General features: G+C 40.0%; 4 protein-coding genes across 4 annotated transcripts in view; all 4 read left to right on the top strand.

Annotated features, from left to right (window-relative positions):
* The window catches only part of LOC138085677 (zinc finger protein 160-like), a 406,927-nt gene that overhangs the window by 84,602 nt on the left and 296,940 nt on the right, over positions 1 to 25,385 (top strand). The window lies entirely within an intron of this gene.
* Positions 7,808 to 10,201, top strand: LOC138085962 (olfactory receptor 7G2-like). The gene is made up of 2 exons (XM_068980627.1): positions 7,808 to 8,719; positions 10,184 to 10,201. Exons 1-2 carry the CDS (start codon positions 7,808 to 7,810, stop codon positions 10,199 to 10,201), a joined length of 930 nt encoding a protein of 309 aa, XP_068836728.1.
* LOC138085714 (olfactory receptor 7G1-like) lies at positions 14,188 to 15,126 on the top strand. The gene has a single exon (XM_068980219.1). It carries the CDS (start codon positions 14,188 to 14,190, stop codon positions 15,124 to 15,126), a length of 939 nt encoding a protein of 312 aa, XP_068836320.1.
* LOC138085878 (olfactory receptor 7G1-like) lies at positions 19,824 to 20,762 on the top strand. Its single transcript, XM_068980483.1, has one exon. The coding sequence runs from the start codon at positions 19,824 to 19,826 to the stop codon at positions 20,760 to 20,762; it is 939 nt and encodes a 312-aa protein (XP_068836584.1).

Genomic DNA, 25,385 nt, shown 5'->3' with positions numbered 1-25,385 from the left:
CTCTGGCATCTTATTTGCTTTGAAACTTTTTCATTGGCTTCTTCCTAAGAATGTATGTTTTCACTTCTCTTTTAGTCATCTTTTTATTTTTAGTTTTTTTTAATTTTAATTTTTTAATTTTTTAAATTGAAAGATAATTGCTTTACAGAATTTTGTTGTTTTCTGTCAAACATCAATAAGAATCAATCATAGGTATACATATGTCCCCTCCTTCTCAAATCTCCCTCCCATCTCCCTACCCATCCCACATCTCTAAATTGTTACATACCCCCTGTTTGAGTTATTGCTGTGTTTCTTACACATTCTGGTAGAGTCAACACGGAGGAACATCATTGAATAAATTTAACTGTGTCATGGATGTCTTAGTGCATTGGGTTCAGTCTTAGGGCTTTCATGGAAAACTTTTTCATGTGTCTCTATGAGGAAAGTTACTCTATGAAGAACTACTTGCCTTTGACAAAGAGATGTTGAGAGTAAGACAAGAGAGGAGAAAAGGGAAATAGAGAAGATCAGTGAGATCACCTTCCCAGAAGGACAAAAATTTGAGGCCATCAGTCAGAACCACATGTGGGTGAGGGGACAGAAACAGTGGCACTATCAAGGGAGAGTCCAGGGAGTGGTGAAGAACTTTAAAAAGGTGAAGATTGTGTTCACTGTAGGTTGTGCTTAGTTGCGTCTGACTCTTTGTAACCCTTCCGATTGCGGTGCACTAGTCTCCTCTGTCCTTGGGATTTTTCAGGCGAGAATACTGGAGTGGGTTGCCATTTCTCCTCCAGGAGAATCTTCCCGACCCAGGAATCAAGCCTGTGTTTCCTCAGTCTTCTGCGCTGCAGGGAGATATCCTTACCCATTGAGCCAGTGGGGAAGGCAGAGGAGCAGTTTTACTTTCAGCACCACACCTGGGGAACAGCTCCCTGCTCGGCACTCTTGTTATCTGCAGACTTCATCGAGGTCCGCACAAGTTAAATGAAGGGAAGTGGCTCAGTCGCGTCCGACTCTTTGTGACCCCGTGGACTGTAGCCTACCGGGCTCCTCCATCCACGAGATTTTCCAGGCAAGAATACTGCAGTGGGTTGCCATTTCCTTCTCCAGAGGAGCTTCCCGACCCAGGGATCGAACCCGGGTCTCCCGCACTATAGGCAGACGCTTTACCGCCTGAGCCACAAGGGAAGCAGAACAATTCCAGCTTTGAATAACCTTAGAGGAAATGGCAACTAAGCGACTTCACTTTGACTTTTCACTTTCATGCATTGGAGAAGGAAATGGCAACCCACTCCAGTGTTCTTGTCTAGAGAATCCCAGGGACGGGGGAGACTGGTGGGCTGCTGTCTATGGGGTCGCACAGAGTCGGACACGATTGAAGCGACTTAGCAGCAGCAGACCTTAGTTCAGACTTAGTTCATACCTTAGTTCCTTGATCTTTAGCAAGAACTGTGGATTTTGAGCCTCAGGGGAATGGGGCATATGAAGGATGAGAGAATTTATAATAAACACTTGGTGAGACTATGATGACCTGAGATGCAGAACTTTTGTATGAGGACATGGGGAAATATATTATCATTACATTTAGAATTAGGAATATGGAAGGATCTTTCCTCAGTCTTACTCATTAAAGTAGCATATGCAAAGTGGAGCTTAAAGTCTACGTGTAGCTCTGCGAGAATGGCTACATAATAGCCATGCATGTACCCACCCTATCCTGGAGTTAAATAAATAAAACAATCCTTTAATTATAGAATGCAATTTTTCTCCCTCCTACATCTCACTCTCCCCTCCCAGCGACAAATCTTGACTTTTTAATTCTTTTTCTTTCATTTGATCTTCTGTTAGGTTGACTCCTATGAATGTGCCATTATTTGATCATGTTTGCACCATAAAACTGACAATAGGATGAACTATCACTGTCTTATCACCTCTGTATGTATTCCTTTGCAATTTATAACTTAATGACTCATTAAAATTTAATTGTTATGTTTTAATCTTTTATCTTGATTTTTTTCTCATTGTTGCACTTGGGAGATTTCATTGTTATCTTGGAGTGTATCAGTAAATAATTAATTTGCAATATTCTGTATATTTACATTGTGTTTGGAGACTTCGAAACAGGTATTTTTTATTATATTAATGGAAATTTTGTAGCTAATTTTATGCTGTTATGAGTAAATCTGAGTATTCTTTTCTATTTCTCATGGCAGCATGAGGGGATCCATATAGTCATCAATGCCTTTTCATTTATAGTAACAATGTAAAAATTATTTCATCAACAGACATACCTCTTATTATTACATAACTGAGAGGCTTTTGATGCATTAATTTTCTTTCAAATATCTAATTGTGATAGACCTACTGAGTTGTTCATAATTTTCTCATTAATTCACATGAGCTTTTTTTTCTTTCACAATCAAGGTGTTAGTGTTAGTTATACAAAATCAACCCTGACTATTCATTGGAAGGACTGATGCTAAAGCTGAAGCTCCAATGCTTTGGCCACCTGATGCGAAGAGCCAGCTCATCAGAAAAGACCCCTGATCCTGGTAAAGTCTGAAAGCAAAAGGAGAAAAATGAGGCAGAGGATGAGATTGTTAGATAGCCACACCAACTCAATGGACATGAACTTGGGCAAACTCCAGGAGATAGTGGAAGACAGAAGAGCCTGGCGTGCTGCAGTCCTTGGGGTCGCAAAGGGTTGAACGTAACTTAGCAGCTGAACAACAAAAACCGTACCCACTGCAAAATTATTTCTTAAGTGTATGACTTCTTTTTGGATATCCTGTACAGTTTTGTTTTGTATGAACACAAGTGCTTCGTTTTAGTTACATAGTTAATAGCTGTTAATACTTTACATAATGGCATTACCTAACCGGTCTTATTTATGAAAACAACAGCTGGTAAAGAATCTGCCTGCAATGCAGGAGACCCCTGTTCGATTCATGAGTCAGTAAGATCCCCTGGAGAAGGGATAGGCTACCCACTCCAGTATTCTTGGGCTTTCCTGGTGGCTCAGCTGGTAAAGAATCCACCTCCAATGCAGGAGACTTGGGTTCAAATGAAAACAACAGTACTTCAGTCTGAAGAATTCCCAGTATTGGCTTTTACATCTGAAATATTAATTTAGTTTTCCCTTTGATGTTAAGCAGGATCCAAACTCATTTTTATGTACCTGTATAAATTGCCCACTTATGTATAGATTTCTTTATGAATTCTATTTTCCAGTCGCTAGGTCTTCTCTTTACCCCTGAGCCAATATAAAACATTTTAATTATTCTAGCTCACTAGACTACTAAAAATAAATTTAGTGTGGTAACAGAGAAGCTTCGGACTCTGTTGATTACAATCACAAGGTACATTGTGTCAAGGTAACTTGAGTGCTTCTCTGATAACTTATGATGCAGTGTAAAAACACTGGTAATCAAGGACCAGAATTTCAATGAGTGGTCCATTATAATAAGGTCAGAATATTTAATCTACTACTTTGAAATTGGGAAAATTGATACTGAAATTCTATAAAAGGAATTGAAGATGCCTATTACATGCTCAGTCTATTTTTAAAATTTTAGTAAAATATATAACATAAAATTTCCAATCTTAATGATTTTTAAGTGTGCAATTTTGTGGCATAATTGCATTCACCATGTTATGCTGTCAGCACCAAGATTTGTTTCCACGTGTTTTTCATCACCTCAAACTCTCCCCGACCTCAGTCCCTGGCAAACCGTAGTCTAATTTCTATTTCTATAAGTGTTTCTACTCTAGCCATTGCATATAAATGGAATGATACAATAAATGTCTTTTTGAAAACTATTTTTTAAAAGTCTTTATTGGATTTGTTACAATATTGCTTCTCTTTTTTTAATGTTTGGTTCTTTGGATGTGAAGAATGTAGAATCTTAGCTTCCCAACCAGGGATTGAACCCATAACTACTGAACCATAAGGGAAGTCTGTCTTTTTCAATTTCTTACTGTGAAGTTTTTCAAACATACAGATAAGTTGAAAAAATGATATAATGAACACCAATTTGCCCATCACCTACATTGAATAGTTAATGTTTTGCAATATTTGCTTTATTGATCTATGTACAATATTTTTTCTTTTTTGTTGTGTTTAAATACACATAACATAAAATTTACCACCTGAACCATTTCTCACAGTTTAGTAGTGTTAAGCATAAGAACATTTTAGTCTTGCAAATCAGAAACTCTATACTCTTAAAACAAGAATTCTCCTTTTCTGCCTCTTCACAGACCTAGATAACTACTGTTCTATTTTCTACTTCTATGAATTTCAATACTTCAGATGGTTCATATAAATGAAATCTGTCTTTTTGTGACTGACTTGTTCCACTTAGCCTAATATTCTCAATTCTCATCCACATTGTTGCATATGGCAAAATTTCTTCCCTTTCCAAGACTGAATAATTTTCCACTGTCTGTATATAGCACATTTTGTTTATCCATTCATCCATTGGGTCGCTCCCACCTCCTGATTATTATTAATTGTGTGACTGAATGCTCAGCTGGTAAAGAATCTGATTGCAATGCAGGAGACCCCGGTTCGATTCCTGGGTTGGAAAAATCTGCTGGAGAATGCACAGGCTATACACTCCAGTATTCTTGGGCTTCCCTGATGGTAAAGCTGGTATAGCTGGTAAAGCTGCAAAAGAATCTGCCTGCGATACGGGAGACCTGAGTTTGATCCCTGGGTTGAGAAGATCCCCTGGAGAAGGAAACAGCTACCCATTCCAGTATCCTGGGTGGAGAATTACACGGACAGTACACTACAGTACAGGGGGTTGCAAAGAGCCGGACACAACTGAGCCACTTTCACTTTCATGAACAAGCTCAGTTCGGTTCAGTCACTCAGTCCTGTCTGACTCTTTTTGGGTGTATGTGTGAGTTAAGGTTTATTTGGGACAAAATGAGAAGTATAGCCCAAAAGGCAGCATTTCAGATAGCTGAGAAACTGCTCCAAAGAGGCAGAGGGGAAGGTCAGAGTTACATATGATTTTAGAGAAGAGGGTACATGCAGTCAGGCATACGTTCTGGCAGAGGCTTGCTGCTAGTCTCACGAGTGACTTTACAACCCCATGGACTGCAGCACTCCAGGCTTCCCTGTCCACCACCAACTGCCAGAGCTTGCTCAAACTCATGTCCAAAGTTGTGGAAATATCTCTTAGAATCTTAATTTGAAATTTTTAAAGAATCATTATTTTTTAAGTCTTTATTGAATTTGTTACAGTATTGCTTCTGTTTTATGTTTTGGCTTTTTTTGGCTATGAGGCATGTTGGATCTCCATGAGAGATGGAGACCATGAGGTCTATGGAAAAGATAAGGATTTGATTCCTGTGGTAAGATCCCTGGTCGGGGAGCAAAGATTTCCCCCCCCTCCCCCCACCATGCCTTGCAGTCAAAAAAACAAAAACATAAAAACAGAAGCAATATTGTATCAATAGCAAATTTCCACCTGGGCCCTTGGCAGCTAAAATTTTAAATCTTTATATCATTTGTATTTTTCTGTTATTTTATGTGTTTGAAGCAAATGATGTTAAGAAGGTAAGGGATGACATTACCAGTGCCATCTTTTCTCTTGTTAGTTTTAATATATCAAGAAAATTGTAGGTTAGCATAGGCCGTATTGTAGCAGTGATAAATCCATAGATACCTGAAAATATTGAATTCCTTAAAGATGAAAAATAGTTTAATCAATATTAATGTGGAGTACCACCTCCACCTATTAGATAATGGATAAATATAAATAAATGTACTCAGATTATACTTGCCCACTATTGTTTTACCATGACTTTTTAACTGCTTATGAGCCTATGAAAAATTGAGGAATAGACATGAGCAGGTACAGATGTTGAAAAGTGGGTAGTCTGTACTTAGCCTGAATTTCTCCAGTGTAGAGTCTTTTTATTTACTTGCTTGTTTGCTTATGATTTCACGGAGTCTTCATTGCTGCACACAGTCTTTCTCTAGTGGTGAGCAGGAGCTCTTCTTTGTTGCAGCACGCAGGCTTCTCATTGTGGTGGCTTCTCTTGCTGCAGACAGTCTCTAGGCGCATGGGCCTCCGTAGTTGTGGCTCATGGGCTCTAGAGCACAGGGACAGCAGTTACGGTGCATGGACTTAGTTGCTCAGCGGCATGTGGGACTGTACCAGATCAGAGATCTAACCTGAGTCCCCCACGTTGGCAGACAGATTATCCATCGTACCACCAGGGAAGTCCCAGTGTCGAGTCTTGACCTACAGGTTTGCACTGTCCTGGGATCACAATGACAATAAATTGACTGCTTAATGAGGAGCTTTGGAAATTGAATCTCCGGAGTTCCAGACTGCAATCTGCCTGTGAGCATCTCAATCGACAGTTCTTTCTCAGAAAAGAAAGAGCACACCTGAGACTCCTCATAACAGATCCCTCTTGTCCAGGAGCTGGTGACTCACTCAGACCTTCTGTTCTTTCTAAGGACAGCTCTTCTGTACCAGACACGTGAAGCATCGTTCCACTGTGATATCAGCCAGGTAACCTAACCTCCCTCTGTCAATGTTTGGAAATTATAGCCAGCATTTGCAATAGGTTCATCCAGGAGAAGCTGTGAAGGGCGTGCATATATTAGATGATTACAACTAAGTCATCCATGGGTCTCCTGCTGAACTGTCTGTCATCTTCTTCAATATTCCCTTGTACTTTGCATGAGTACTCAAAAACCTTTCATTTATTAATATTTTACTGACTCTCTGCCATGACAAGGACCATTTCTTCCTGAGTAGAAAGTTGCCCATTCTCAATCAGGGTGATTTTGAAGAATTGTCTGACATTTCTCTGTGTTTCTTGAACATGAGAAGTGTGCAAAAAAGTTGATAAATTTCACCTTATCATCCCATTCCTGGTCCTTGACACACCTAGGAATTATCTCTGTTGTTTAAGTCTGAGGTCACTGGGGATTCAGACAGAATCTTCAAATGCCTCCCTAGTCTGTTTCTTCTTATAAAATTACCAAATGTTTTAAATAATCAGAGCACCATAGATATCAATAGAATGTTGTTGCTTAGTTGCTTGGAGAAGGCAATGGCACCCCACTCCAGTACTCTTGCCTGGAAAATTCCATGGGCAGAGGAGCCTGGTAGGCTGCAGTCCATGGGGTCGTGAAGAGTCAGACATGACTGAGTGACTTCACTTTCACTTTTCACTTTTCACTTTCATGCATTGGAGAAGGAAATGGCAACTCACTCCAGTATTCTTGCCTGGAGAATCCCAGAGATGGCAGAGCCTGGTGGGCTACCGTCTATGGGGTCTACCGTCTATGGGGTCTCACAGAGTCAAACATGACTGAAGCGACTTAGCAGCAGCAGACTTAGCAGCAGCAGCTCAGTTGCTAAGTTGGGTAACTCTTTTGCAACTCCATGGACTATAGCCCACCAGACTCCTCTGTCCATGGGATTCTCCAGGCAAGAATACTGGAGTGGGTTGCCATTTCCTTCTCCAGGGAATCTTCCCAAAGCAGGGATAGAACTTGTGTCTCCTGCGAGCCACCAGAAAAATCCCATAGATAGACTAATACAAGTTTAAAAAACAGTCCCCTCTTAACCGTTTCCAGATTTAATTTTGATTATTGACTGTTATATCAGCTTTAGGTTCTTTTTACAGTAACAGAAAATTTTGCATCAGAAGACTTTCCTTTTTTACCACCCTCCATTAGCCCCCTTCCCTTCCCAGGGTGGTTTCTTCCTCTTGTGATAGACCTGCTGCTTGTCTAGGGATGATATATTTCATTTTCTATGTCATCTTTTTCATCAGATTTACCAATAACATGGAGCTCAGAAACAAAATGAGTGTTTCAGGATTTCTTCTCATGGAAGTGACAGAGGATCCAAAACTGCAGTCTCTTGTCTTCAGCCTGTTCCTGTCCATGTACCTGGTCACTGTGCTGGGAAACCTACTCATCATCCTGGCCATCAACTATGACCCCCACCTCCACACCCCCATGTACTTCCTCCTCTCCAACCTATCCTTTACTGGCATCTGTTTAAGCACAACCACAATCCCAAAGATGCTGATGAACATCCACACACAGAACCAAAGCATTGGTTATGCAGGCTGCCTCATGCAGGTCCACTTTGTCTTGATGTTGGCAAGTTTGGATAGTTGTATTCTTTCAGCAATGGCCTACGATCTCTATGTGGCCATTTGTCATCCACTGAGGTACACTGTCATCGTGTACTCTCGTCTCTGTTGCTTGTTGATTCTTCTTTCTCTGTTTACTATCATTGTGGATGCCCCGCTCCACAGTCTGATGCTCTTGCAGCTGTCCTTCTGTACAGATCTTGAAATCCTCCTCTTATTCTGTGAAGTTGTTCAGGTCATCAAGCTTTCATGTTCTGATACCCTCATCAACAATATCCTGATATATTTTGCATCTAGCATATTAGGTGGTATTCCTGTGTGTGGAATCATTTTCTCTTATATTCAGATAGTGTCCTCTGTGTTGAGAATAGCATCAGCAAGTGGAAAGTATAAAGCTTTTTCCACCTGTGGGTCTCACCTCTCAATTGTGTCCTTATTTTATTGGACAGCTTTTGGTGTGTACGTTAGCTCTGCTTTTACTAATTCTCCCAGAAACAGTGTGGTGCTGTCAATGAGGTACACTGTGGCCCCTCAAATGATGAACCCCTTCATCTATAGCCTGAAAAACAGGAATGTGAAAGGTGCCTTGAAGAAACTTGTCAGTATCTAGGACATCTTTTCTTCTGGGATATCTCATTTGCTTTGCACTGAGGTTTCTGGAATGAGTTAAAGTGATAGAAAATCTGGGCAAGCCAGAATGTTTGCTTGGTTCTTCCACCACCAAATTCTTTGAAAATAACTATGTAACATAATGAAAAGTTCATTTTAACTTTGGGTTTTGATTGCTATGAGAGCCTTAGCTTGACTATATGGAGTATGACTGCTTCTAAGAAGTTCACCCTTATAAGCACTACTTAGGACAAGGCCTGGTGCCTAGTAAGTAGGCAATAAAGTTAACTAGTATCACTGTGTTCCATACTTGCCTATATTCACCTGTTTTGTAAACTTAATGTTCTCACATATTTTTATCACTTGCCTCAGCAACAAGATTAGATTAGTGTTCTTTCATGTTATGTTTATCAGCTGCTTTTTCTAGTCTGCATAATGAAATAAAATAAGTTGTGTTCAGGTAGTCAGGGTAATTACTAATAATCTTCTAGCATCTTATTTGCTTTGAGCTTTCTCATTGGCCTATTTATAAGAATGTGTCTGAGTTTTCAGTTCTCTCCTCAGTCGTCTTATATTGTTGTACTTCTTACATGTCACTGGTGGAGTCTGAAATAAATTTTAAAAACACATTAAAATGAATTGTATCATTGATGTCATAGAGGACTAGGTGCAATCTTGGGGATCTTAATGCAAAACTTTTTTTTCTATTTCAATTATAGTTGTTTATTTTTTACTGCAAAGGGTCTTCTTTGCTTTGCACAGGCTTGCTCTGGTTGCAGCCAGTGGGGACTGCTCTTCATTGTGATGCTAGGACTTCTTATTGTGGTGGTTTCTCTTGCGGAGGAGCACAGGCTCTAGGCTTCAGGAGTTGCAGCAAATGGGCTCAGTAGTTTTGGCTTTCTGGCCCTAAAGCACAGGCTCATTAGTTGTGATACATGACCTCAGCAGTTGTGGTACACAGGCTTAGTAGCTCCATGGCACATGGAACCTTCCCAGACCAGAGATCGAACCCATGTCCTCTGCATTGGCAAGAGGACTCTTTTTTAAATTAATTTATTTTTAACTGAAGGATAATTGCTTTACAGAATTTTGTTGTTTTCTGTCAAACCTCAACATGAATCAGCCATAGGTATACATATGTCCCGCCCTCTTGAACCTCCCTCTCATCTCCCTCCCCATCCCACCCCTCTAGGTTGATACAGAGCCCAGCAGGGGGATTCTTATCCACTGTACCACCAGGGAAGTCCAATGCAAAGCGTTTTAATGAGTCTTTATGAGGAAATTTATTCTATGGAGAACTATATTCTTTTGAAACAGAGATGTTGAGTTAAAGACAAGAGGGGGTAAAGGGGGGAATTTGATAAGGACAGGGACATTACTTTTCCTATAAGCATAAAAAAGAAGGGCCATAAGTTGGAATTATCTCTGTGAGGATGCAGGTGAAACAATGGAGATCTCAAAGGAGAGCTGAAGGAGTGACTGTGGAACCTTCTGTTCTTGTCCTCATTGGTGGTTGAGGGGTTGTTTTGTTTTCAGCACCATAACTGGGGAACAGCTCCCCGGCTGACCCGCAAGTAGCGCTTCCCCACAGAATAGATGCAGAAATAGTTCCAGGGACTTCCCCGGTGGTCCAACGGTTAAGAATCCACCTGACAATGCAGCAGACATGGGTTCAATCCCAGGAAAATCCCACATGCTTAGAGGTAACTAAGCCGCTGCACCACACTTATACTGAGCCCATGCCCTAGAACCCACGCTCCACAACAGAATCCACTGCAATAAGAAGCCGGTGCACCGCAACTAGAGGGTAGCCCCCGCTCACTGCAACTAGAGAAAGTCCACGCGCAACAACGAAGACCCAGCACAGCCAAAAATAAATGAATGAAAGTGTGAAAATGTTAGATGCTCAGTCGTGCCCAACTCTTTGCGCGACCCCGTAGATTATAGCCTGCCAGGCTCCTCCGTGCATGGGATTTCCAGGCAAGAATACTGCAGTGGATTGCCATTTCCTTCTCCTGAGGATCTTCCCCACCTAGGGATCGAACCTGGGTCTCCTCATTGCAGGCAGACTGTTTACCATCTTTTAATATAAAAAGAAACAGATCATCTGAGACCTTTGTACTAAGATTTCTCTGACCTCCAGCAAGAACTACGGACTTTGAACCTCTGGAAGAGACTTGTGGAAAACCTGCATTCATTTTTACACCCATAACTCTGTTTGCTATTTTTCAAAAAAGTATGACCCATTTTTATTTAAAAGTTGAAAGAATTTTTAAAACTTTTACACTGAATGAACATTTTTAATAAGCACTATGAAATTCTGATGACCTCTGAAATCTGAGATGCTTGATTTCAATATTAAACAACATGGGAGAATGTGTCTAGAATTATGAAGATAGCAGGCCTTACCCCAACTTCTTAAATATAGTATATGCTAAGTATTGCATAAGATTTATCTGTAGTTTTGAAAGAATAGATAAGAACATGATATAAACCTATATGTAAGGGTTAAAAATAAAGCAATGTCATTACCTGAAGTGTTTCACAGTCACAACACCCTCTCCTCTTCCAGTACAAACACTACCCTTAACCTGTACTAACTTTCTTTGAAATTATTCTTTTGGGTTGAATCCTATGAAATTGCCAATATTTTATCATATTTGTCCTATGAAACTGGCAATAGAATTAAATGTCATTGTATTATCTCCCCAATATTATGTTCCTGCCCAAGTTATAAATTGACTTCTTTTCAAACTTATTGAAAGTTTAATATAATGTATGAGTTTTTTAATCTTGATTGCTTCTCTCATTATGGCACTTTGAGTTTTAATCAAGTTGTTGGGCATATCAGTAACGAATTTATTTCCAATCCTTTGTATTTTCACATTATGTATGGTGACTTTTCAAAGTAAGCATCCTGACCAATACTGATGAAAATTTTGTTTGTAATTGTTTTTCTTTTTCACATTAAAAATAAACCTGAGTATTCTTGTATATATTTCTTGGTGGAAATGAGACAAGTTTTATGCTTGCAATGAAATTACTGAGTGTAAGTGGGTGTGAATGTTCTTTTGAGTTGTACCAAAGAGTTCTCCTAAGTGACTGAAACAAATACACACACTTTCTGATGAAAATCTTGGTGATCTGTATCATAACTGATACACTTTCAAGTAAACTGATAACCTAATGTAAAAATAATTTCATTAATTAACATATCTCTTTTTATTATTTGGTTGAGAGTTTCTTCCACATATTAATTTCTTTTAAATATATGTTTGTGATATCTCAAATGAGTTATCTTTTTTATTATTTTTTAATTTTTGTTTATTTATTTGGCTGCACTTGGTCTTAGTTGTGGCATTTGGGATCTTTAGTTGCAGCATTTGGGATCCAGTTCCCTGACCAGGGATCGAACACAGGCCCCCTGCATTGGGAGCTTGGAGTCTTGGCCACGGGACCACCAGAAGCCTGTCTTTTTCTTTTTAATTCATATGAGTTCTTTGTATAATTTCAACCCACACTCCCCTAAAATTCACCAAAATGTACAGTGAAACTATTGTGAAAAGATTAGAAAAGATGGTTGTGAACGCTAAAAAAAAAAAAAGGAAGTATCAGACTTTTATGTATTGACCAGAGACAATTGTCAGGAAATAAATTATTATCTGCTATAGAAATATGCTGCTGCTAAGTCGCTTCAGTTGTGTCCGACTCCGTGACCCCATAGACAGCAGCCCACTAGGCTCCTTTGTCCCTGGGATTCTCCAGGCAAGAATATTGGAGTGGGTTGCCATTTCCGTCTCCAGTGCATGAAAGTGAAAAGTGAAAGTGAAGTCGCTCAGTCGTGCCCAACTCTTAGCGACCCCATGGACTGCAGCTTACCAGGCTCCTCCGTCCATAGGATTCTCCAGGCAAGAGTACTGGAGTGGGGTGCCATTGCCTTCTCCAGAAGAGACATTAGTGACTCTCAGAGAGAAAAACTCCTGAGAGTTTCCAATTTTAAAGTAACATTTAAAGATATACTAATTATATGCACATATATAACTGTATTTTCACATATAAACTTGGTATTAGACTTTGTGATGTAACTAATTAAGTAGAGATTCCTTTGCTCATATTGCAAAAGAAGAAAACTGGAATCCAGTTAGAGAAAGATGATGTGCTCATATTTAAAGAATTAGAAAAGGAGGTGAGCAGACTCAGATGGAAAAAACTACAGGGTGTATAACTGGTCTCATAGGATCAGGAAAGCAGCTACTCTGATTCCTCCTTTCCAGAGTCTTGGCCTTTACAGATTTGCACTGCCCTGGGATCACAGCAACAATCAAATTGTTTGGCTAATGAGGAGCTTTGGAAATTGAACCTCTAGGGATACAGAGACAGTATACTGCCTGTGACCACCTCATTCAACAATCTTTTCCGAGAAAAGTTATACCACACCTAAGCCTATTCCCATCTGTGATCCCTCTTGCCCAGGAGCTCTGGTCTCACTCAATCCTTCTGCCATTTCCGAGGACACATCTCCTACGTGGCAAGTCAAAGAAGACATCAAGCATCATTCCACTGTGATGCCAGCCAGGTATCCTAACATCTCTCAGTGAATGTTTGGACATGAAGTCAGGTATTATGCAATAGGCTCATCCAAGGGGAGCTGTGAGGAGAGTACCTGCATCAGACGGTTTAGAACTAAGCCACCCACAGTCCTCCTATCTGTCAGTCAGCTTCTTTACGTGTTTCTTTGCACTTGGCACCAATGCTAAAGCATCTCTCATTTACTCATATTGTACTCACTCTACTATGACCAGAAGCATCTCTTTCTGAGTAGAAATCTGTCTCTTTTAAAACAGGTTGACTGTTATAATTCTCTAACTTTCATTTGCACCTTATCATCCTATTGCTGGTTTGGGACATATCCGTGTATTACCTCAGTTGCCTGCCTCTGATGTCTCAAGGGATCCAGATAAAATGTTCAAGCAACCTCTCCCTGTTTCTCTTTATAAAATGACCAGGTTTTAAATAGCTAAAACAATATACACAGTGTAATTTTTTAATGACACCTGTTAACCTTTTCCAGAATTAACATTTGTTGATGCTGCTAAATCAGCTTAAGGTTTTTTTAACTGAAAAAAAAGTTTTTAAACAAACTAATTAATAGAAGAAACAAAATAATTCACATACACAAGACGCCTTTTTTTTTTTTTTTTGCCACACCACACAGCATGGGGGATCTTAGCTCCCTTAACAGGGATGGAACCCATGCCCCCTGCATTGAAAGGGCAGAGTCTCAACCACTGGACTGCCAGAGAAGTCCCAGGCACATCTTTTTAATTTCCCTCTTTCAATCTGCTTCCCTTATTCTTTAGATGGTTTTTGCTTCTAGTGACACTCTTCCTTCTAGTCTAGAAAACACACATTTGATTGTCTTGTCGTTGCACCTTTTCCATCCGATTTATCCACAGTATGGAACAGAGGAATAAAACACGTGCTTCCGATTTTCTTCTCATGGAAGTGACAGAGGATCCAGAGCTGCGGTCCTTCCTTTTCAGCCTCTTCTTGTCCATGTATCTGATCACAGTCCTGGGAAACCTGCTCATCATCCTAGCCGCCAGCTCTGACTCCCACCTCCACACCCCCATGTACTTCTTTCTCTCCAATCTGTCTATTAACGACATCTGTTTAAGCACGACCACAATCCCAAAGATGCTGGTGAACATCCAAACACAGAATCAGAGCATCACTTATGCAGGCTGCCTCACACAGCTCTGCTTTGTCCTGGTGTTTGCTAGTTTGGAAAGTTCTCTCCTTGCAGTAATGGCCTATGACCGGTATGTGGCCATTTGTCACCCACTGAGGTATACTGTCATCATGAGCCCCCGCCTCTGTGGGCTGGTGATATTACTCCCCCTGTTTATTATTATTATGGATGCCCTGCTCCACACTCTGATGCTGTTACAGCTGACCTTCTGCACAGACCTGGAAATCCCCCTCTTCTTCTGTGAAGTTGTTCAAGTCATCAAGCTTGCATGTTCTGATACTCTCATTAACAATATCCTGATATATTTGGCAACTAGCATATTTGGGGGTATTCCTGTGTGTGGAATCATTTTCTCTTATAGTCAGATAGTGTCCTCTGTCTTGAGAATGCCATCAGCAAGTGGAAAGTATAAAGCTTTTTCCACCTGTGGCTCTCACCTCTCAGTTGTGTCCTTGTTCTATGGGACAGGTTTTGGGGTGTACATTAGTTCTGCTCTTACTACCTCGTCCAGAAACACTGCTGTGCTTTCAATGATGTACACTGTTGTTCCTCAAATGATGAACCCCTTTATTTATAGCCTGAGGAACAGGGACATGAAAGGAGCCTTGAGGAAACTCATCGTTAGGACTCCTTCTTTCCTGTGATTGTCTCTTCTGCTTTGTACTGACATTTCTACAATGAACCAGCATCACAAGAATGTCAGGTGAACCAGAAAGCCTGACTCTTGTCCCACCAACTTATTCTAAAATGACTAGATAACATAGTGGCTAAGTGAATTTTAACTTGAGGTTGAAACCCAACCTGCTGTTTGCTTGACTCAGTGATGTTTCACAAATGAGTCCCATTTCCTAATCTTGTTTTCCTCCATGCTTTCCTTAAGAAGCTAATGGAGGCAGGAGATACACTGATATCGTTGGAACATCAAAAGAAGAAATGTGGAAATTTTGGATATGCCAGGGAGAGGATCTAATAAATTTGTGGACATAAGAGCCTTGAGTTTGCCTGATCTTATGGTTGGGACCAACAAAGGATATAGTAAAAACTATGATTTTCCAGTAGTCATGTATAGATGTGAGAATTGGACCATAGGAAGGCTGAATGCCAAAGAATTTATTCTTTCGCACTCCGGTGTTGGAGAAGACTCTTGAGAATCTCTTAAATTGCAAGGAGATCCAACAAATCAATCATAAAGGAAATAAACCCTGAATATTCATTGGAAGGATTGATACTGAAACTGAAGCTCCAGTATTTTGGCCACCTGATGGGAAGAACTGATTTACTGGAGCTAGGATGTTGGGAAATGTTGAAGGAAAAAAGAAGGGGTCGGCAGAGGATGGAATGGTTAGATGGCATCACTGACTCAATGGACACAAATCTGAGCAAACTTCAGGAGACAGTACAGGACAAAGGAGCCTGGCGTGCATGCTGCCATTCACGGGATCACAAAGAGTCAGACACGACTTAGTGACTGAACCACAGCAGAACCGCATCCCAGGCTCAAGCCTGCTGTGAGGCATGTGGATATTTGTATGCACTGCATATTTCTTTTTACATGTGATATTGCTTTTGAATATCTTTCTGTAGTTTCTTTTTTTTATGGGGGCAGGGTATGAACACAAGTCCTTATACTTTCCATAATGGTTTGTACTCCCTAGAGTAAAAATGCAAATCACCTTGGAAAATTAACTAGTATTGTTGTGTTCCATAATGTGCTTATATTCTAATCTGTAAACTTACTGGTCTCGCGTATTTTAACCACTTGCTTCAGCAATTAGGTTAGTTTTGTTTTCTTTCATGTTGTATTTATCAGCTTGCTATTCTGATGTATCCCATAATAAAATAAATATTATTTATGCAGCAAAAATGAACTCATTTCCAATACTCTGGACTTGTACATGTATGCTGTATCTTTTCAAAATATATGTTCTTTCTGATGCTGGAAGTTTTGTTTCTTTGTAACTAGTTTTCTGGTGTTATAGATAAATCATTTTGAATAGTGTCTTATATGTGTCTGGTATTAATGAGAGTGTTTTGTAATTGGGATGGAAATACTGGGTATTAGATATATCAAGTCTCCTTTGGGTAGTTCCAATAAGTTTTCCTTTGAACAAATAGGCATACGCTGGAAGGTACTAGTGATCTATTTCATCACCAATGTTTTCAAGAATACTGACAGTCTAATGGGTATAAAACTGATTTCATTAATTCATGTGTGTCTTATTATTAAATGGTTGGTATTATCTTCATATACGTCTTTCCTATCTGTTGAATTTTTGCTTGTGGTATTTCTCCTGAGTTCCTTCCCTTTTCCTGATTCATGTGACTTTGTATCACCAGGTTATTATTTTCACCTGAATGCACTGCAGTTTCTTTCACATGTGTTTTCTGCTTTAGATATCTTTTTTTTAGTTTTTTTTGGGGGGACAGGGCATGAATGCAAGCACTTAATTTAATGTAGTGCATTTGTCAATGCCTTCCATAATGGTTTGTGCTCCCAGATGTGTTTATAAATCCCAGGGTTACTTGAATCTGAGGGATTCATCATTTTGGCTTTTATATTTGAAACAAACCCTTCCTGGAATTTAGTTTTGCCTTGATGTGAGGCAGAGATCCAAATTCATTTTTCTATCCCTGAATAAACTGTCCATTTATGCATGGTCTTAGGCTGGGCTCTACATTATCATCAGCAAGTCATATTTTCTCCTGTACCAATTTTATAGGTCTTAATTATTGTAGCAAACCATTCAGCTAAAGAGCTTCCTCAATGGCTCAGATGTTGAAATATGCATCTCCCTTTCTTGAACTTTTTATTTTACACCAGAGTAGAGCCAATTAATTGGCTTCCCAGGTGGCACAGTTGTAAAGAATCTGCCTGCAATGCAGGAGACCCAAGTTTAATCTCTGGGTCAGGAAGATCCCCTGGAGGAGGAAATGGCAACCCACTCCAGTGTTCTTGCCTTAATCCCATGGACAGAGGAGCCTGGACTGTAGTCCATGGGATCACAAAGAGTTGAACATGACTGAGCACACACAGAGACAGAAAGTGAAGAAAACTATTAATATATATTGAAGCTATTTTGATAAATTAGAAAAGATGGCCATGATATACTGATTGATCAGAGATGGTATTGTCACAGAGAATATATTGCAATGAATAAGATTTGTGTGAAAAATACATGCTCAAGATTAAGATTCAGGAAACATGAAACCCTGAAATTTTTGTGTTTTTTTTTTACATTAACAGGTATGTTTTCAAAATGTTACTTGTGTAATACATAGCATATATTTTATAAGTAATTATAATATACAAAACATAATATTATAGCTTATTATATTATAGGATTATATATAGTATAGATTAGTATAATATACTAAGCATTATAGAATTATAGCCTTGGTCTTTAAGGATTGGCACAGTCCTGGGATCACAGTGATAATAAAATTGCTTGACTAATGAGGAGCTTTGGAAATTGAACCTCTAGGGAGTACAGAGATTGTGATCTGCCTGTGACCGTCCCATTCAACAGTCCTTTCCCTGAAAAGCAGTAACACACTTGAGCCTTCTTCCATAGATGACCCTTCTTGCCTTGGAGCCTGGTGGCTCACTCAGTTCCTCTGCCCCTCCTAAATACAGATCTGTATGGAACACTCAGCAGAAATGTTGACCATCATTCCACTGTGATGCCACTCAGGTAACCTAATGTCCCTCAGTAAGGTTTGGGAATGAGAACAGATGTCTCGCTATACTTATCCAGAGGAAGCCATAAGGAAAGAATATACATCAGAAGATTAGAAATAAGCTACTCCAGGCCTCCTGCCTGTCTTTCATCTTCTCAAGTTTCCTTGTACTTTGCACCAGTATTCAAATGCCTCTCATTGACTAACGTTGTAGTCACTCTCTACTATAACCCAAACCATTTCCTCTTGAGTTGAAATCTGCATCTCCCTTTTTTGAACTTTTTACTTTACACTGGAGTAGAGCAGGTTAATGGGCTTCCCAGGTGGCACAGTGGTAAAGAATCCACCTGCAATGCAGCAGATGCAAGAGACATGGTTTCCATCTCTGGGTCAAGAAGACATCCGGGAGAATGAATGGCAACCCACTCCAGCATTCTTGCCTGAAAAATCCCATGGAGAGAGGAGCCTGGCAGGCTAGAGTCCATGGAGTCACAAGAGAGTTGGACACAACTGAGCATGGCCACGCACACATACACACAACGTTGTCACCGTTTAAGGTGGACGGCAAAGGCACTCAGCCATATATATACATATATCCATTCTTCCACAACTCCCTTCCCATCTAGGCTGCCACATAACACTGAGCAGAGTTCCCTATGGTACACAGTAGGACCTGATGGTTATTTACAAAACAGAAACAGATTCACAGACTTAGAGAACACACTTATGGTTGCTAAGGCAGGAAGAATGAGAGGAAGGGACCATTAGGGAGTTTGGAATCAATATGTACATACACTATATTTCAAATCTGCATTTCTTAAAACAGGATAACCTTTAAAATTTTTCCAGCATTCACTCTCAATCTTGTGGTGGTATGGGGTGGGTGGACAGGAAGTTTGGTAAACTTCATCTTATCTTCTCATTCAATTCTTGACATTTGTTATTGCTGTTCAGTCGCTAAGTCGTGTCCAACTCTTTGCTACACTATGGACTGCAGCATGCCAGGCTTCCCTGTCCTTCACTGTCTCCTGAGGTTTGCTCAAACTCATGTCCATTGAGTCAGTGATAGTATCCAACCAACTTATCCTCTGTTGCCCGCTTCTCCTCCCATCCTCAATCTTTCCCAGCATCAGAGTCTTTTCCAAGGAGTCGACTCTTCACATCAGGTGGCTAAAATGTTGGAGCTTCAGCTTTAGCGTCAATCCTTCCAATGAATATTCATGGTTGATTCCCTTTAGGATTGACTGGTTTGATCTCCTTGCTGTCCAAAGGAGATCAAGGTTAGTGACATACCTGTGTATTATTTCAGTTTCCTGGCTCTGAGGTCTCTGGGGATCTAGACAGAATATTCAGCTGCCTCCTTAGTCTCTCTTTAGAAAATTACCAAGTGTCTCAAATGATCTAAATAGTATAGTTAGTGTATTATAAAAAGTGACTACCCCTTAAGCCCCTATGGGAATTAACAATGGATGATATCTGCTGTATCAGGTTCGGTTTTTAAAAAAAAACAAAATCATATGTGTACAGAAGGAATGTTTCTTATTCTTCTCTGTCTCCATCTCATCTCAAGATAGTGTTTGCCTTTTGTGATTCTCCTGCTAGTGCAGAAAACTCACATTTGATGTTGTCAGTTTCCATCCTTCTCACCAGATTTTTCCATACCATGGGACCCAGAAACAAAACAGGAGTTTCAGAATTCCTTCTTATGGAAGTGACAGAAGATCTGGAACTGCAGCCACTCCACTTCATTCTGTTCCTGTTCATATACCTAGTCACCATTCTGGGAAACCTGCTCATCATCATGGCTGTCATCTCTGACTCCCACCTTCACACCCCCATGTACCTCTTTCTCTTCAACTTGTCCTTTACTGACATTTGTTTAAGCACAACCACGATCCCAAAGATGCTGGTGAACATCCAAACACAGAATCAGAGCATCACTTATACAAGCTGCCTCATCCAGCTCTGCTTCATCCTAATCTTTGTTGGTTTGGAAAATAGTCTTCTTGCAGTAATGGCCTATGACCGGTATGTGGCCATTTGTCACCCACTGAGGTATACTGTCATCATGAGCCCCCGCCTCTGTGGCCAGCTGATTCTATTCTCCTTGTTTATTAGCATCGTGGATGCCCTGCTCCACACTCTGATGCTGTTACAGCTGACATTCTGCACAGACCTGGAAATCCCCCTCTTCTTCTGTGAAGTTGTTCAGGTCATCAAGCTTGCATGCTCTGATACCCTTATTAACAATATCCTGATATATTTGGCAACTAGCATATTTGGGGGTATTCCTGTGTGTGGAATCATTTTCTCTTATAGTCAGATAGTGTCCTCTGTCTTGAGAATGCCATCAGCAAGTGGAAAGTATAAAGCTTTTTCCACCTGTGGCTCTCACCTCTCAGTTGCGTCCTTGTTCTATGGGACAGGTTTTGGGGTGTACGTTAGTTCTGCTCTTACTAACTCATCCAGAAACACTGCCGTGCTTTCAATGATGTACACTGTTGTTCCTCAAATGATGAACCCCTTTATTTATAGCCTGAGGAACAGGGACATGAAAGGATCCCTGAGGAAACTCATCATTAGGATGCCTTCTTTCCTGTGATTGTCTCTTCTGCTTTGTACTGGCATTTCTAGAATGAACCAACACCACAAGAATGTCAGGTGAACCAGAAAGCCTGACTCTTGTCCCACCAACTTATTCTAAAATGACTAGATAACATAGTGGCTAAGTGAATTTTAACTTGAGGTTGAAACCCAACTTGCTGTTTGCTTGGCTCAATGATGTTTCACAAATGAGTCCCGTTTCCTAATCTTGTTTTCCTCCACGCATTCCTTAAGAAGCTAACAGTGGCAAGAGATATACTGATATCGTTGGAACATCAAAAGAAGAAATGTGGAAATTTTGGATACGTCAGGACATAAGAGCCTTGAGTTTGCCTGATCTCTTGGTTGGTTCTGAGAAAGATCTATATAGTCAAAGCTATGCTTTTTCACCACCTCAGTGGACATGAGTTTGAGCATACTCTAGGAGATATGAAGGACAGGGAAGCCTGGCTTGCTGCAGTCCATGGTGTCTCAAAGAGTCAGACAAGATTTAATGACTGAACAATAACAAGTGGTTTTTCCAATAGTCATGTACAGATATGAGACTTGAACCATAAAGAAGGCTAACACCAAAGAATTGATGCTTTCAAACTGTGGTGCTGGAGAAGACTCTTCAGAGTTCCTTGGACTGCAAGGAGATCAAAGCAGTCAATCCTAAAGGAAATCAACCCTGAATATTCATTGGAGGGACTGGTGCTGAAGCTGAAGCTCCAATGCTTTGGCTACCAGATGTGAAGAGCTGGAGTTGGGATGCTGGGAAAGATTGAAGACAAAAGGAGAAGGGGTCAGCAGAGGATGAAGTAGTTAGATAGGATCACTGACTCAATGGACACAAATTTGAGCAAACTTCAGGAGACAGTAAAGGCCAGAGGAGACTGATGTGCTGCAGTTCATGGGGTCACAAAGAGTCGGACACAACTTAGTGACTGAACAGCGACAGAATTGCATCCCATGGTCAAGCCTGCTGTGAAACATGTGGAGAGCTGTTCTTGCAAATTCCAACTCAGTCATTCCTGATACCCACCGCAGATAAACTGTATGTGTGCACGGCAACACCAGCATCCACCACAACTCAGTTTTCTGACCTCTGTAACTGCTATATTGTTGCTGTCTCAGTGGTTTGGGATGATTACAAGACATTCAATTTTGATCAGTGAGGAAGCTTTCATCTTTACTGAGATTAAGTAACCCTGATTCGAATGTGCCAAAACAATGTTCTCGTACATTACGAAGGCTTCAGAACTGGGGAATGTAGAGAAAAGCTGTTTACTCCTCCAGGTGGTGTCTTTAACCTGGGAGCAGTTGTTTCCCTTGTGAGCCAAGACGGCTGCAACACATGCAGGCATCATATCACAAAATGTTTACCGGAAACAGAAAACTGACTCAATCGTATAGGTTTTAATATTTAATAATGCATGGAGCCATCTGCAACATACACCCTTCATTCTCTTCACCATGAATAGGATCAAATGCCCCATCTGAAGCTCATCCTTAAGGTGGAGAAAATGCTTATTTTGAGAGCCTAAGCCTGACCATATGCAGTGCAATTCTTCCTTTGAATTCCATCCCCAGAAGCAATAAAACACCTCAGACAACTTCTGACATGTACTAAAGGACTCAGTAAGATTAACTAGCACCATTGGGTTCCATGATGTGCTTATATTCATAATTTGTAAACTTACTGTTCTCACATACTTTTATTACTTTCTTTAGCAATTAGGTTAGTTTTCCTTCATGTTGTATTATCAGCTTATTTTTCTAATCTGTGTCATTTAATAAAATAAATAGTATTTATGCAGCAGAAATGAACTCATTTCCAATACTCTGGACTTGTAAGTCATATGTGGTAGCTCTTCAAAATATATGTTCTTTCTGATACTGCTGGAAATTTTCTTTCCTTGTGACTAGTTTTCTGGTGTTATAAATAAATCATCTTGAATAGTGCCTTATATGTGTCTGGTGTAAATAAGAGTGTTGTGTAATGGGGATGGAAATATTGGGTATTAGAGATACCAAGTCTCTTTTGTATGGTTACAATAAGTCTTCTTTTGAACAAATTTATACATATATTGGAAAGCTGTCAGACAGGACAGAGGCGGACACAACTGAGCAACTGAACTGAACTGAACTGGAAAGTTGCTGTTCAGCCTCCCAGTCATGTCTGACTTGTCATGACCCCAAGGACTGCAGTATGACAGGCCTTCCTGTCCCTCATCATCTCCCAGAGTTTGCCCAAGTTCATTGTATCAGTGATGACATCCAGTCATCTCATCTCTACACCCTCTTCTCATTCTGCCTTCAATCTTCCCCAGCATCTGGATCTTTTCCAATGAGTTGGCTGTTTGCATCAGGTGACCAAAATATTGGAGCTTCAGCTTCAGCAACAGTCCTTTCAATGAATATTCAGGGTTGATTTCCTTTAAGATTGACATTGGAAACTACTGATGATCTATATAAGACCAACAAATTTTCAAGAATACTGACAGTCTAATGGGTATGAAAATGATTTAATAATTCATGTATATCTTATTATTAAATGATTGATAGAATTTTCAGATGCTTATTTCCTTTCTGTTAAGTTTCTGTTTGTGGTGTTTCTCCTGAGTTGCTTATCTTTTTCTAATTGATTCATGTGGCTTTGTATCACCAGGTTATTATTTTCAGTTATATGCACTGCAAATTTCTTTTTGCATGTGTTTATTACTCTTGGATATTTTTTTTAAAGCTTTTGGGGAGTGATGGGATGAACACAAGTGCTTAGTTTTAATGCAGTGCACTTGTCAATACTTTCCACAATGGTTTGTGCTCCCTAGACATTTTTTAATAAAATCCAAGGTTACTTCAATCTGAGGGATTCACCATTTTAGCTTTTACATTTGAAACAGTACTCTTTCTAGAATTTAGTTTTGCCTTGATGGGAGTTAAGGATCCAAATTCATTTATCTGTCCCTGAATAAACTGTTCATTTATGTTCTGGTCTTTTTCTGGGCTCTGTATTATCATCAACAAGTCTTATATTTACACCTGTACCAGTTTAATAGGTCTTAATTATTGTAGCACACCATTCAGCTAAAGGGCTTCCTCCATAGCTCAGCAGTAAAGATGCCACATGCTATGCAGGAGACATAGGAGATGAGGGTACAGTCTCAGGGTCAGGAAGATCCCCTGGAGGAAATGACAACCCACTCTAGTATTCTTGCCTTGATAATCCCATGGACAGAGGAGCCTGCCAGGCTACAGTCCAAGGGGTCACAGAGAGTTGGACATGACTGAGCACACATAGAGACAGAAAGCGAAGAAAACTATTAATATATATTGAAGCCATTTTGATAAATTAGAAAAAGTGGCTGTGATATAGTGATTGATCAGAGACAGGATTGTCACAGAGAATATATTGCAATTCAATTGTGTACAATATACACAATTGTGTATAAGATTAAGATTATGATCAGAACCATTTAATGACCCTTGGAGAGATAAACCCTGAAATATTTGTGTTGTTTTTTACACTAACAATTATGCTTTAAAATATGCTATTTGTGTAATATATAGCATATATTTTATAATTAATTATAATATATAAAATATAATAAAATAACATTATAAGATTTTATATATGTAGTATAGTATAGCATTATAGAATTGTATCCTTGATCTCTAAGGATTTGCACAGTCCTGGGATCACAGTGATAATAAAATTGCTTGACTAATGAGGAGGTTTAGAAATTGAACCTCTAGGGAGTACGGAGATTGTGATCTGCCTGTGACCGTCCCATTCAACAGTCCTTTCCCTGAAAAGCAGTAACACACCTGAGCCTCCTTCCATAGATGATCCCTCTTGCCCAGGAGCCTGATGGCTCCCTCAATTCCTCTACCTCTCCTGAATACAGATGGAACACTCAGCAGAAATGTCAACCATCATTCCACTGTGATGCCCCCCAGGTAACATGATGTCCCTCAGTAAGGTTTGGAAATGAGGACAGATGTCTCACTATAGGTTAATTTGTGATGAGAGAACATGCATCAGATTATTAGAACAAAGCTATCCAGAAGGTTCCTGCCTGACTGTCCATCATCTTCATCTCATGTTTCCTTATACTTTGCACCAGTATTCAAACACCTTTCACTTACTAGTATTGTATTCACGCTCTCCCACAATCAAGACTGTTTCCTCTTGAGTTGAAATCTGCAACTCTTATTTTACCTTTTTATTTTATATTGGAGTATAGCTGATTAACACTGTTGTGATAGTTTCAGGTGGACAGCAAATGGACTCAACCATACATATACATGTATCCATTCTCCCCCCCAAACTCCCCTCCCATCCAGGCTGCCACATAACATTAAGCAGAGTTCCCTTTGCTGTACAGTAGGACCTCGTTCTTGTTCAGTCACTCAGTCACGTCTGACTCTGTGCAACTCCATGGACTGAGCATGCCAGGCTTTCCTGTCCTTCACCATCTCCTGGAGCTTTCTCAAATTCATGTCCATTGAGTCCATGATGCCATCCAACCATCTCATCCTCTGTCGTCCCCTTCTCCTCCTGCTTTCAATCTTTCCCAGCATCAGGGTCTTTTCCAATGAGTCACTTCAAATCAGGTGGCCAAAGTATTGGAGTTTC

This window comes from Capricornis sumatraensis, chromosome 9 (assembly GCF_032405125.1).
Source record: "Capricornis sumatraensis isolate serow.1 chromosome 9, serow.2, whole genome shotgun sequence".
NCBI classification, from domain to species: Eukaryota; Metazoa; Chordata; class Mammalia; order Artiodactyla; family Bovidae; genus Capricornis; species Capricornis sumatraensis.
This window is presented reverse-complemented; position numbering and strand designations above follow the sequence as displayed.